Raw genomic sequence first — 14,675 nt, 5'->3', positions numbered from 1 at the left:
CGCCAAATTATTAATGATTTTAGGGATATGCAATCTTTGTTACATGATCTTCTATATAAAGAACCATATTGGAACAGCGCATTGTCCAACACTAGATCCTTTCAAATCTGTTTTTAATAATTAATTAATTGAAAGTATAAAGTAAATGAGGAAATTTTGCAGTAATCTAGAATAAGTGAGTTGTTTACCTTTGTAGGTAAAGTTTCTGCATTTCTCGTCCAGTTAAATACTAAAGAAAGCAGAGCATAAGTCAATTTCATTTTACTTCAGGAGGGATACTAGTTAACAGTGTGTGTGGATCTGGAGCTTACTGTGTGCTGGCCAATCTTCAAATACATCATTTATATTTCTCCAATCATGTATAAAAATAAAGCTTTAGCTATAGAAAATATTGGTGTTTTACAATAGCTTGTTGTTTCTACTAAAAAAAACTCCTAATGCCTCAATAGTGCTTCTAATACATTTTATTGTTTCCTGTCACAATGGTTACCATACTCTTGCTTTCTATTTTAATTCTTACGGATTTTGCAAATTCTTGTTAAACTTATGTTTTAGCTTTTTCATAAATTAGTTTGAATCAGCTGCTCTATTTCTGATGTTAGGCCTTCCTGTATTTCTGGGATGACTGCCAAAGCATCTCTATCTTATCAGTTGCAACTACTGCCAGAACCGTGGTGCACACAACTTTCTTGTTTCTCCCCTCTTCCAAAATGAGCAGTATAGAATTTTACTGCGTTCCCTATTTTATTTTTCATCATATGGCTAAGATCTTAATACTAAAATTATTTCCCTGCAAAATAGTTACATGGGCTGTAGAGTCAAAAATCCTTTTTTTTTATTAAATCAAGTGTCTATCTGTGAAGCTGTAACTTGGGGCGCTATTCTATATGTGGGGAAATCAGGGGAACTTTCTATCCTTTCTTCCCATTTATTCACTCTTCTTCTAGATCTGTTCTGCATAACGGGTCATAGATAATACAGTAACAATTTAGACTGCACCTTCTATGTTCATTAATTTGCTCTTTCACAAACTTTTTCCATTTTGTAATTATCATGTATATATTCTATTCTAAATTTTCCTATCCAATATACGTTTACTTGTGGTGTCATCATTGTAATTTTTCTAACTACCTCACTGTTAATATAAATTCCATCAGGGGAACAAGATATCTGCAATTTTAATCTACATCGGGCACCTCTTTCTAATAATTAATGGGTGTGTTTAGAAACTAATATTGCTAAAATCACTTGTTTGGCTTTTGCTTACAGACAGACTGGAGCAGTCAGAGGTGTCAGCTGGGAGTTTTCCTTAAAATCCTGCTTGTTTTCAAAATTTTTCAAACAGGTGGAGGTGTGATATAATTTGGATTTACGCATGTGTAAGTTGTTCCAGTGTCAGTCATCATAGGTTCATCCTTCCCTTCAACTTCAACCCGCAGAGTCAATAATCTCTCGTCAGCATTGTCAGTTATCATTAGATGTTGACCTCTCCCCTTAGGATCCTCTGAGCAACCTTAGTAGCTTTGGTCTGCCCCATGCCACAGATCCACTGGACCACACTGTGATTGTTGTTGTCGTTGTGATTGCTGCTGCTGCTAGGGTGGGCCTTACTGTCTCTGGTTTGGCTGAGCATTGTTGGTTCAACTATCCGCCTTGTTGATTCTGCTGTCAGTTTTGTTGATCTTAATTAGATCATGGGTTATTCGGAAATTCACTTCTGAAGTGTCCATGCTGCCCCAGCATCTTCACAGCCCCAGCATCTATCACGTGATCTTTTTGTTCCGTCTTGTCCTTTGCCTCCATGCTGTTTTTGTCCTTTCCTGCTGTTCTTCTGTTTTGGCTTTGCACAGATAGCAATGAGAGTGGCTTGCTGTTGAGCATTTCCCGGAGTGGGTTGGGCTGGTGTTGCTATCTGTGTTTGCTGGATGGTGGGGGCAGGTGTGTTGATGAGCGCCATTAAAGCTGGTTGTTTCTCCTTCAGAACAGCTTGTGCTTTTTTCTTAGTTTTGCTCACAAAGTCGTCCCGCTGTCAGCCCCCTCTGCATCTCTCTCTCTCTCTCTCTCTCTCTCTCTCTCTCTCTCTCTCTCTCTCTCTCTCTCTCTCTCTCTCTCTCTCTCTCTCTCTCTCTCTCTCTCTCTCTCTCTCTCTCTCTCTCTCTCTGCTGTTGTTGCGTTCAGCTCATTTTTTCGGTGCTGCTTGACTCCATGTGAAACATGATGACAGAACTCCTTGTGTGATTTGGAGTTCAGTTCGATCACATCTTCGAGTTTGGTTTTAACCGTTGGTGGCACAGCTTCCACTATTACATTTCTGAACAGTGCAGCTAAAACAAAGTCTTCTTCCGGGTCTTTTCACAGTTCTTCACACCACCGTTTCAGCTGTTCTTGTATATATGCTGTTGGATTCTCTGTTTCACCAATAGGATCACCTCTCAGCATCTTCGGGTCAATCTGCATGGGGTATTCTCTGCATATTGTTGTCCACATGCTCTTCCTGAAGGGGTCAAAGGTCATTTGATCTCTTCTGATGTTGTCAATTGCAATTCTCGGTCCAGCATCATTCAAAAGTTCTTAAACTTTGTTCCACCGACACACTTTGCAACAGGGCCTCGATATCTCCTATGGCTAATACACACTCTGCTGTCTTTTGCTCAAAAATTTGTATCCATTTTCTGGCTCCTTCATGTATTTCTGGAAGGCGTGCAGCTAGTCCATCAAAATTCTGAGTGGTCCAGGGTTTAAATTGTCCTTGTTGTCCGTTTATCAAAATCAGGCACATTGATGTATTTCTGGGTTCTTCAACATAAACATTGTCTCTTGGCATAAATCCATGCAGCTTGCTGTTCTTGTCCAACGTTTACCCAGCGTCCAGTCTCAAACTTTAAATCCTTGAGACACCGGCTGCTTGCTTGAATTTTCCTCTTGCTTGTAGTTTTTACTGGTCTGGTTTCTCCAGCCTGCCTGGTCCCTACTCTACACTTCCTGCCGGTGTTGTCATTTACTTTTTTTTTTCATATGTCATTCCTAAATTTGTCCATCCTTAACTTAAACCTTTCTGTTCTGCCTATGTCTAGGGGTGTTATCTGATGTAGGGCTGTGGCTACACTATCATATGCCTTATGTATCTCAGGGGGTGTTAAAATCTTTCCTAATGTTTTGGTTGCATCAGCCTATGTGTTTAGAACTGGGTTGTGGCCTTGATGTGCTGTCTGTGATTTTTTTTTATAGGGTATAGGGGTTTGTAAAAGGGGTTGTGCTCTAGCCTACGATTGGTCTGGCTCTACATCTATTCTGTCCTCACATTGTATGTCACCTGTAATTATTGGTAATTGGTTTTCAGATCCCTCATCCCTAGAGGAGGCCGTTTTTCTTTGTCTGCTTCTTTTTATCATCTTCTTTTAGAATCTCTTTATTCTAAATCTATTTACTCTAAATTTCTCTCCTCTTTTTTTTAAAATTAAAAACAATTATTTTTATTATTATCATTATTATTATTATTCTTTTCTCATCTCTTCTCATATTTTACTCTGAGGGTTTGTAATTCCTACAAATTTTCCATGTCCTCACACACTGTTACCTCAAATGTCCCATCCTCTAGCCATTTTGTCCTCAAGTGTTTGGTACGTTTGGTCCATTTGTTTGGAAGTTCTTGTAATCGAATCCCTTCTGATAGGATGCCTGGACTTCAGCCTTTCCAATGATATGGATGCCATGTCTGTAAACACACTTCACCATAATTAGAATTAATTACATAGGTCAATTTGGAAAATTTATTTCTTCAAGGTTCCTCCCTCAAATTCTCCCACAAATACTCTTATTATACTTTCTCTGTCACAGGCAATCAAAGGCCTACGTTCACAATGCACCGGTCTTATTTATGCATATACTCTTATCACAGATTTTTTTTATTTATTCATTTATTTATTTATTTATTTATTCATAATATTGTTTATTATTGTTTACTATTATGTAATAATTATTGTATATTCCCTAATACAAAATAAGGAGTGACCAATGAATAAATAGGCAACCTCACTCACAAATAATATTTCCAAAATATTGTTGTTTCCATTTTCAGGCATACGTGGCCTACTTGATCTCTGAAGGTTGTATGAGCAAACCTCATCTAAATATTCTATCAACATGACATTCCATAAAGGATTCTAATTATTACCTGCCAGGTTATCTATGGCCACTTTTTCTCTACTTCTGGTAACTTTTGTATTTTCACTAATTACCTTAGATACCAGTCTATTAATTTATATTACTGCTAAATATTTGCTAAATGCTTTTTTAGAAGTTATTGTTAATATCTCTTATTTCAGTTTGAATTTAAGCATTTCACACTCTTTCTACTGCCAATAAGGATGTTCATATCAGTACATTTTCTCAACCGACAACCGCAGCTTATTAACTGAACATTAACCATTAACTTATAAGATTTTAATATTAAATTGTCATTGAGTAAAAATAGTTGACGGTTGTCTGTGACCTGATAAAAAACAAAACATTTTATCTAATTTAAACGTGCAAACAGCAGCGACAGATCAACAACAGAATCAGGATTCATACATTATCAGATTTTCAGGCAAGATTACCTCATCAAAGAGCACGCAATCAGCTCATATGATTATTATCCAAAAAGGGCAGATTATCTCTTTTTCATCTACCACAGTGGCCATTTCTAAATCAGGACGCATTTCAAAAAGTTTTGCTTTTGCTAATTTGTGTCACTTATGGGCCACCTTTGTGTCACCATGCGTTAACAATTATTATTATATACAATATGAACATCTCTAGCTGCTATAAATACACGTCTCTTATAGTTTAAGTTATTATCATCCATAATTACTTCATCAAGTCTATTAAGGAAAAAAGAAAATAAGAAAATGAAGATCAAAAGCTATGTTTTTAAAGATAAAATCACTCATATTTACAGTTTATATTTACAGAGGCCTCACTTTCTCTTAACTAACACACACATATAGACATACACAATGATCTCTCATATGCTCTCACTCAAATGATGATTCACAAAATCTCTCTCACTCTCTTTCTCATACACAATGAGCCCCACCTTTCTCTGCTCTCTGAGCTCTTATCTTTTTACACACAAACAGCTCTTGCAGGCTCTCTCACACACACACACAGCCCCGCCTTTCTCGGCTCTCTGAGGTCTTATCTTTTTACTCACACATTTCTAGCAGGCAAACATTTTCCCACGCTGAATAAGACACAGACATCGAAAAACACTCTCTCATCAGCCCAACATTCATATAGAACACACAAACTGATTGCAGTTTTAACACAGTTCACCAAATTAATGCTACAATTACTGACAAAAACAACACATAGCAACAAGACAAATTACACATAGATCGTACCAGCGACCACCTGACCTACAGAATTTTATACAGGGTTTTTTCGAGCACCTAGCTCCGGACCCCAAGGCCCGACCTGCCCAAGCAGGGTTTATTCGAGCACCTAGCTCCGGACCCCAAGGCCCGACTTGCCCAAGCAGGGTTTTTTCGAGCACCAAGCTCCGGACCCCAAGGCCCGACACGCCTCTCGCGTGACCTGCCCAAGCAGGGTTTTTTCGAGCACCAAGCTCGACACCCGCACTCACACACACACCTGTTTAGAATCTGGAACCCTTTTTGCTTTTTCAATTCAATATTTAATCATTATCTTAATGGAAGCAATTAATTTATATTATAAGTATCAAATTGCTGTGTTCAATTTGGAGAGACCTGGAGTATCAACACCGCTCAGGGCCTACTTTCGGCAGACCACACAAGCACTATACAGAATAAGCAAGTAAATTTTAGTAACAAATATTATTTTTCTGTACTTGTGCAACTTGTTTTTTGTAACAGGTGTTTTGATTATTATTCTTAAACGAACGAGAAGACAAACATGCTGATCACATTAATTTTAAATTTGTTTGAATTTTCCTTAATAAAAACAGCAATCAATCATACCCAGCACTAATAGATGTTATGTACAATAAAGACTATTACTCAGTGTGAAATAATTTTCATTTTAATAAACTAATCTCCTATTTTAGTTTTGTCTTTAGATTGTCAAGTAGCTTACAATGTCATACATGAAAGGGTTTTCATCTGTTTTATCTTTAAAACGTTGTCTACAAATATGTTACCCTGTCCCTTTCCTGTGACAAAAATGACCAAATAAACAAATAAGTTTTTTGCACATATTTTCACATATCTTCACATATCTTTATCTTCTTTACTACACTTTCTGTGCAGCCTCAGCAGATGCAGGACTTTCAGTTAACGTGGAATACTGCTAATATAGTCCGAAATCAGTTAAGAATAATGCAATTGAAGTAAACTTATTTAACCACTTGCATATAGTTTCTCTAAAGGACTACCATCTGAGAGGATTTCTTTACTGTCATGTGCATCAGAAACAGTTGCATTTTATAATATTTTGATGTAGAATAACATTACCATTCCCTTACTGCACATCACACTTTATTTACCACATTCTTGGAAACTGCTAAAAGTGTTGGTGTATTATCTACAACTGCACAAAAGAGAGGACAACACAATCTTATAATAAACTACAATTCAAATTTTATTTATCAGAAATGAAATTGTTGCATTGGCTGTGGGTTTAAGAAAGAGCAACTGCTCCAGAGATGATCTGCATAATCAATCAGTTTGAGAGACATCACTTCCCCCATATCACATGAAGATGGAGGACCACCACCTGTTTTTATTCTGCTTTTTAAGTTGCTATTACAAACAGACAAAATAGCATTTTAACTGTTTTTAAAAGAGACTTAAAGTACTTTAGGAGCATCAAATTTAAATTACAATCATTAATTTCAATCTTTGACAAGCATAGTAAAGATATCAAGATTATATTTTTACAGAAAATGTTACATTATTTATGGTGATTTATGTCCAAAAATAGCTTTAACTGGGTTTTTAAATTCAGTGTCATAAAAAGTTCACAACCTTTCATCAATAGCTCTCAGACTGTAGGGGTTAAAAATGGGCGTGTTCTTGGCCATTGTACCAACTGGCCAATCACAGCGTGGCTGATCAGTGTTTCTACTATCGATATGTATTGACTTTTCTTGTAGTGCACGAACGCGCAGTGATCTCAGATAATTCAATCCTGCCATACTAATCATATACAGCAGTGGTGTTCAAAGAACCAAATAAGCGAGATCATAATTAGCCAGATCTAAACATCTCGGATGTCTCATTTGATCTCAGATGTATTAAGCGACGTACGAAGAACGGGCCCCAGCTGTGCGATTGCAGTACCAGTTTTAGCCACAAGTTTTGTGATTGTAATACCAGTTTTGGCCACAATCTACAGTTCCTTTAAATGTAGCTTAAATGAATTGATTGCAACCACTTACCTTAAAATGTTTTATTAAATTCAATGAATAATTTTTTTCAGTGTATTTCCAACACGTCCTATTATTAACTGCACTTTGTTTATCATCAACCAAAATGTTTTTTGTCTTGTATTATGGTTTTGTATGCATGTGCACCATTTTATGAGACACAATTTCACTGTACAGTGACAATAAAGATATTCCATTCCATTATCTGCCTGGAAAATCGTCACATTTTATTTTGTGCCACCAGTTACTTGTGTAACCACTCACGTAACAGTCTTTCAATAGGGAAAACATGAAAGTATTTGGTGGCTTCTAAATTCATCCCCGTTTGGATCATAAGGAATGAAGTGTGCTAGTTTAAATGGACGCACTGTACAATGACAAGTGTATCCATTGAGAAAAGAGATTATGTATTACTTTGTCTAAGTTGAGGGAAGAACATGGTAAGATACTTTAAGGTACTCTTTACTCATTTATATAGGATAGAATCTAGCCAAACAAAGTGAGTGCACATTTTTACAATAATTTTATTGAGTAGATTATAAAGTTTTTTTTACCGTGTTAGGGGCGTGCACACCAAAGCTTTTACACCGGTGACGGCGCACGTTTTCAATTTTGTAATGGTTTTAGTGGTCAAAGTAAATATTTTCTTATGGTATTTTAATTACAACCATTAGAATTTGTTTAAAGGTTTCTAGTTTTTTGCAGTAGAGTAGGGTAAAAGTCTACATTTTAAAACAAAATGTACATACAAACTCAGCAGTGTGGGTGCTTTTAAACTATAAACGCAAGTGAGAAATTGGGTGAATTTTAATGGTTTCTCTTATTGTATTTTACCCATTAGAACAAGAATAAACAACATAGGAATTTTTGCTGTTTCACATGAAGTACAAATAAGACACTTTTGAAGCCTAATGCAGACACACTAGATGCGTTTCGTCTTATTTTGCCATTTAAAATCAGAACAATCTTGCAGTCGTTCTGTGAATCCATTTAAAAGAAATTAAAGAAACATGTTTTACTATAAAATACTTTTCTCCATATACACTTGATAAACAATGAACAGTAATGGATCCGTTAAGTGTGTGAATATGGAGTTAATGCAAATGAGGAATGTGAACAGAAATTTCTGAAACTACACAAGTTCAAAATTTAAATTTTTTATTATGCATTGATTTCTGACCGTTTTATATGCAATGTTTTGAACCACAGTTTACACATCTAGCAGCATCTATAGCCTTGAGATTTAATACGTTTATGAGTCTTTAAGAGGGTGATAAGAATCAGCTGACTCGACCTCATCCTGCAGTGAAGAGCTTGTGCCCAGTTCGTGTGCTTCAAAGGGTTTCTCATTTGCAGGGGTAGGAGTTGTAAAACTCTCTTCAAAATCTACAAGACAAAAAATGTATGTAAAGAGAAAGCATGCACACAATCAAAAAAGCATAAAAAATAAAAATGTGAAAATTGAAAGAAATTGCATGGTTTCCACGGAGGTAAACTAGAAACAATACAATTCTTACCTTCTTCTGGCAAGACTTTGGTCTTCCATAGGTCTTTATTATCTTTCCCAGCATCTTTTTCTTCTATATGGCCATCTTTATCTGCAGCATTATTATCCTCCCCATAATCATCTTTATTTGCATCATTACTATCCTCACCATAATCCTCTATATCATCCCCCTCCTCCTCATCACCATCATCCAGGTCCTGGGATTCTGCTTCACTTGTAGTGATAACCGGTTGTTCAGTTTGTTCCATAGATGGGAGATGAGTTATGGTCTCTTCAAAGTCTGGGATAAGAGATTTCAGTTTAGCCCAGAATTGCAAGCATTAAAGCAAAAAGACAAAAATAGATAAGGCATGTTTCCATTAAGGTAAGATACATGCACTACCACTTTGTGACCATGATTTTTGTTGACAATTTTTGTTATTATCTTAATAAGACTAGCAACAATTAAACAATTCTGACTTTTACTTTTCCAAACACTAAAGGGGGGCTTAGCGCTGCGTCGCATCTAGGACAACTCTGAGGTATCGTACACCGGAAGTGCACATTAAATAGCGCAAGCTTATTTAGATAGCATCTACTTCAAAATGCAAAATATACGTTAGCAGCCAATTTTAAGCATTAAAGATTTGGGACAAATATGATGTTATTTAATGTTAAACTATGTGAGTGGCGCGACAGGGATTTGAACAACTTCCTGACCGCAGCGGATAGGCGCCACCTGTCAGCGCCTGTGCGACCCCCTTAAGAGAAAGTGAACAGAATCAGTCCTTGTTCTTGACCCATGTTATAGGCTGCTCACCATTAAAATGTCTAATTGGTGCAGGACTTTCGCTTTTAAAGTAGATTTAGAAAATACACTATAGTAAAGATACAAACCAATCTCTGCAGAGATACCATTTTTCCATAGACTGCCATGAGGCATTGGTGTTTGATCCTTGAAAGAGGGCAAAGGAGGAACACCTTCCTTCACTCTTGGTGGAGTCAAAAACCCCATTTTAGTTTTCTTTGAAAATATGGCCAGTGGACCCAGAGATTTTTCCTGTTTCCATCCTATAGGCACAAAATCAATGTTATGGAAACCTTAATTGTAGTATCATAGATAATATCTCCGCTTTAAAAGACTTCAACAGCAGGAGATGTGATCAAGAAAATTACCAGCAGTGCAACTGCTTACCCACTGATCCAGTCTCCTCCTCAGGGATATTTAACCTCCTCCAGGATGGAGCAGCCTCACTTGGTGTCTGCATGATTTTAGCTAAACCTCTGGAACCCTCCTGCATTCTGGGCTGGATCTTGCTGAGCCTTGGGGTAGATAAGGTCTGGTCCATTTTGGGAGCAGAAGAAGATTGTGTCTGTGTGGCACGGAAGGACGGAGCGAACTCCTGTTTTTCACAGGTGTAACAAGCCCAGTCACCTCCATCAGCAGACCTCCAGCTTGTCAATTAAAAAGGGGGAAGTAGGAAACTTGAGATTTGCTCCTGAGAAATTTCAGAAATGACCGTTTACAACTACACAATTCTTATGCCAGAGTTCCCACATCTTTTGAACAACAAATTTCTATTACTTCCCAGTCAGCATATGTATTTGTGCATCTTTTTAGACTGTACATAAACATTTTTAACCGTTTAATTTTTAATAAAATTTTATAAGAGTCAAATTTTTCATTACTTCATTCACTTTTAAAATTTGACTGTGGGAACCCTGTAACAAAGAACAAGTCATTTGTTCTAAAGCAAAGTTTCAAACCTTCCATCGATGAAGGAACATGCTTTATGAATAAGATTAACAACATCCATTACAGGATAAGCTTGAAGAGTACAAGTGATGTATATCTGCATGACAAAGTAGGTTATGTTAATAACATCAGAAATTAACTTCTGGTACAAGAAATGATTCCCACTTCAATATTAACCTAAGCAAATATCTATTACAAACCCTCAATCAGAGCATGTTAATTTTTCCATGGGATTACACTATATACACCTCTGGCCTCTCCTCTTTGTAGAACTTGAAAGCATCCAGCTGGAGTTGGAGCTTGTTATTCTGAATTCTGGGCAAGAAACGAGACTTCGAGCCTGTTAGCTGTCCATCCATAAAACACCTGAGGGAAACATTGAGTCAAATTAATTGTCTTTTATTTGACTGCAAGAAGCACCAGCTACATTTTTGTAGCTTAATAAAAAAGAAGAGTGGAGCCTGAATTAAATTATTTACCAAATTACCGAAGTAACACCTTGTCTCCGTAAGCTGTACAATACGTTCATAAACTACAAGTTACATGGCTAAGTTTAATACTCTGTTCCACTATAATAAACATTTAAAGTGTAACTAAACCCCTGTTCAGAGCCTGACTCCACCCACTGGCAATATTTGAAAAATGCAAGAAAAGTGGTCAGATCCCAACAGAGATAGAGGGGACGAACTAAGCTCGTACCCAGGGTGTGAGCTTTAAATTGCTTACGTAGGGTCGCACCGGGGTACCCCAACTTTCAAAAGGAAAATTCAACTGCAGTAGCCACCGTTCAACCTGAAGAGGGCAGCACTCAGATGTTTTTACACCATATATTGTAGCATTGAAACACTTTTTACCCAAATGTCAGAGTTACTCAAATCAATAAACAGCACTAATAAAGCCCCATTCTTACAGATCATTAAGTATAAAAAGTTGGTTTAGGGTTTAGTTACGCTTTAAATATGATTTTGGCAGTAAGGAGAGGAAATTTTAAGGCATTCTACCATAACACTTTGGACTCTTATAACTAATATTGCACGCAGAATACAAAATGCAAAACTAAATTCAACTTATGAATGCATTTACCCATGGTTTTCAATAAATGTGTATCTGGGAACCGAGTTAATATCAGAAGTCACCGTGGCAACACAGCTCTCAAAATAAACATGGAGATTAGTGTGATGTTTTTGAAGAACTGAGGCTTCCATGTTTATGACGTCACCAAGAAAATACACAGCAGATGCCCGTTCCGAGCTCCAATCACCTGCACAAAAGAAACATAGAACAAATAATTCCAAGAATACAAATATTGGCCTACATTGAGGAGCCCAAACTGCAGACCCAAGTAGAAAGGGCTTGTTAAAGAGCACCTACTTCAGTGCTAAAAACAATGTTATTTTGTGTACGTAGTATAATACAATGCGTTCACATGGTTTATGGTTAAAACACATTTCCCACATACCATTGATTTTTGTACCTCCAGATTTCACGGTCTTCCTAAAACAGACAGATTTGAAAAGCTCGTGTCCCTGATTGGTCAGCTAATCTGTATGTTGTGATTGGCCCGAATAACTCTGATGTCAGCTGGAAACGTGACGCTCCTTATGTTTGAAAGATTTGGTTGCGAACAGGAGTTAACTTACAGGCTGCGAGTCTGAAGCGGGAGGAATTATGATAATGTTGTTCTTGTCTACATCACCAGGAAGTAAATTGTTGCCTACAATCTGTATGTTTGTTGTAGGTTAAGAAAAGAAATTTACGTTGGAGACGATAACTCTCGTCATCATTTACGATCAGGTATGTACCTTTTGCATATCGTTAACATGTACTAATACACACTAACACAAATTAAATTTAAAAAAAAACTTGAAGCGCACAATAGGTGCTCTTAAGTACAGCAACACTATACATACTTGTCATTAGCTTTAGTGAAAACTGCAAGTCCTCCACTGCAGATTGTGTTGAACTGTAAGGAATCCATGTTGGTCTGATGGGGTTACTGATTACATCAAATTTCCTGAGATACAAAAGACACAAACATAACATTTTAAAATCTATACCAAGTGCAAAAAATTTAGCTTGCACTACTGCAGGATTTTTGCCCTCCTAAAAGATCTTATCACACTGTGCGACATGGATTGTTTAAACTCGGGTATGAAAAGCATGTAGACTGTACGATGATGACACGGAAGCTTCAGCGGCTGTGTCACACATTAGCCCAAAGTCACCAGCATGCGCTCATGGTAAACAAATACCAGTACGCAGTTTGTAGCAGCAAACACACTGTACGTTGATCATGCTGAATTTCTGACACTCAGAAAACTATCATAGGCTATCTTTGGACGCAAGACCGGGAAAACGGCAGGACCACCGATGAAGAGCCACGATCACAGCTGTCGCGACGATTGTTTCACGATTGCAATCTTTTGACTGGGAGAGCCAATAATCCTGCAGTGTATCCCGGGTTTTAAATCAACATTATGGCCTGTAAGAAGATGTATTACAGTAGTAGTTTTGTTTATTAAAATAATATGATCCCTGTTAAAAAAAATACTTCTATGCCAATACTCATGGGACCACTAAGAATCAAGTGATCCTACTTTACCTGCTGTAATAACATTCAATGGGAACTATGGCCTCCTCAAAGCGAATCACCCTGTCCAGTGATGGTTGTGGAGAGAAGATGAGGAGGTTGGTGTAGATAAGAGACTCATCTGTAATCTGAACAAAATAAAGTTTTACTCGAACTCTCTTATGGCAAATTGAACCCTTACTTTGTGGTAACCATGGTTTTACTACAGTAAGCATGTTTTTTGGTTTTAACTGTAGTAAAACCGTGGTTGGTTTTCGTTAGGGAAGTTAGCTTGTATGCTAACCCTGCTGAAAAATAAAACCATTACAGAAAATTCTAATGGTTTCCATTAAAATACCAATAGGAACCTTTAGCTTTTACCATTAAAACCACTACACTGTAGTGTGTTTTGGGCCATATTCCATTAGAACCAATACATAGAACCAATACATACCATTAGAGACCAACAACAACCAATACACTGTAGTGTGTTTTGTGCCATATTCCATTAGAACCAATAAAATTCCCAATAAAACCATTAGAAATTATTGGTTTTATTGTCTTTTTCAGCAGGGAAACTCATTACACAGAAATATATGCAGTGTTCACAAATAAATAAACCATGAAATGTTGTAATTGATAGAAAAAATAGGCTAGTGATACCCAGTGTTGAGTGCCACAGTCTGTAAGATCAGCCGCTATAATGTACGCGTCAGAAGAAAACGAGGTCACTTTACACGAAGGAACCAATTGAGTGTCAGTGCCGAGCCGCAGCTCCGAAGCATCCACGGGTAAACCAACATCAAACATGTCCGTTTTAATTTTAATCTCCATGTAATTCTCGTGGCAAATAACGGCTACAGTTTTAACCCGCGTATTAGGTCTCCAGGGTGAATCTTTTGCTTGTTTTGAGGGCTGCGTGGATGGAAAATGTTCACTCGTCTGCGACTGACTGGATGGGTAGTGTATACGGCGGTCAGAGCTCCGCGGAGAGGCGCTAACATCACTAAACTTTGCTATAAAAGTTAGGATAAAGAGATGTAATAGAAAGCTTCCTGTCATCGTCCTCGTTTAAATTAAAGCGCCAACTCTGCAAGCTAACCCCGCATTACCGAACGCGCCTTCGGCCACTTTTCGATCCTTTAAATCAACAATTACGCAATTTTGAGTGCCTAACATAATTAGTAATTAGTCGTTGAGTTGGGTAGAGTCGGGTAATAATTAAGCGACCATACTGCCCCTCCCATTCGAGAAATAAGGGTGTGTGTGTTGTGCTGTGTCTGAACCGTTGTGGTTCACTATTCCCTATACTACAGAATGGCATTTGAGTCCACTTTAGAAGTGAACTATGACTAAGCGAGAGAGCTGTCGCAAGATTCTTCATAAACCTGTGTGGCTTTAAAGTTTACTTTTTTACTGTTTGTCACATTTTTGTTGTAGATAATAAAGAGAACAACACTATTTGTCATATTTATTT

At 37.3% G+C, this 14,675-nt stretch overlaps 1 protein-coding gene across 2 annotated transcripts; it reads right to left on the bottom strand.

Moving 5' to 3' along the window:
* Positions 1 to 8,528: 8,528 nt before the first annotated feature.
* LOC129449152 (uncharacterized) lies at positions 8,529 to 14,370 on the bottom strand. Of its 2 annotated transcripts, none has more exons than XM_055211930.2 (10): positions 13,862 to 14,370; positions 13,232 to 13,347; positions 12,540 to 12,643; positions 11,713 to 11,890; positions 10,878 to 10,995; positions 10,641 to 10,726; positions 10,069 to 10,328; positions 9,789 to 9,944; positions 8,905 to 9,174; positions 8,529 to 8,773 (listed from the first exon to the last, which is right to left on the bottom strand). In XM_055211930.2, the coding sequence occupies exons 1-10, from the start codon at positions 14,258 to 14,260 to the stop codon at positions 8,640 to 8,642; spliced, it is 1,821 nt and encodes a 606-aa protein (XP_055067905.2). In that variant the 5' UTR covers positions 14,261 to 14,370; the 3' UTR covers positions 8,529 to 8,639. The 2 variants fall into 2 exon arrangements, with proteins under 2 accessions (XP_055067905.2, XP_055067904.2); XM_055211929.2 differs by having other exon boundaries at positions 9,771 to 9,944; positions 13,862 to 14,368.
* Positions 14,371 to 14,675: the final 305 nt, after the last annotated feature.

This window comes from Misgurnus anguillicaudatus, chromosome 10 (assembly GCF_027580225.2).
Source record: "Misgurnus anguillicaudatus chromosome 10, ASM2758022v2, whole genome shotgun sequence".
Classification (NCBI taxonomy): domain Eukaryota; kingdom Metazoa; phylum Chordata; class Actinopteri; order Cypriniformes; family Cobitidae; genus Misgurnus; species Misgurnus anguillicaudatus.
Note: the sequence above shows the minus strand (reverse complement) of the source record. Positions and strands in the feature narration are given on the sequence as shown.

Bases quoted from the DNA above. Each gene is read 5' to 3' on its own strand.
- LOC129449152 (XM_055211929.2), bottom strand. From the start codon at position 14,260: ATGACAGGAAGCTTTCTATTACATCTCTTTATCCTAACTTTTATAGCA. The intron at 13,348-13,861 runs GTATCACTAGCC...TATTTTGTTCAG, and splicing joins ACTGTGGCACTCAACACTGG to ATTACAGATGAGTCTCTTAT. The intron at 10,727-10,877 runs GTGTATATAGTG...TTTGTCATGCAG, and splicing joins ACAAAGAGGAGAGGCCAGAG to ATATACATCACTTGTACTCT.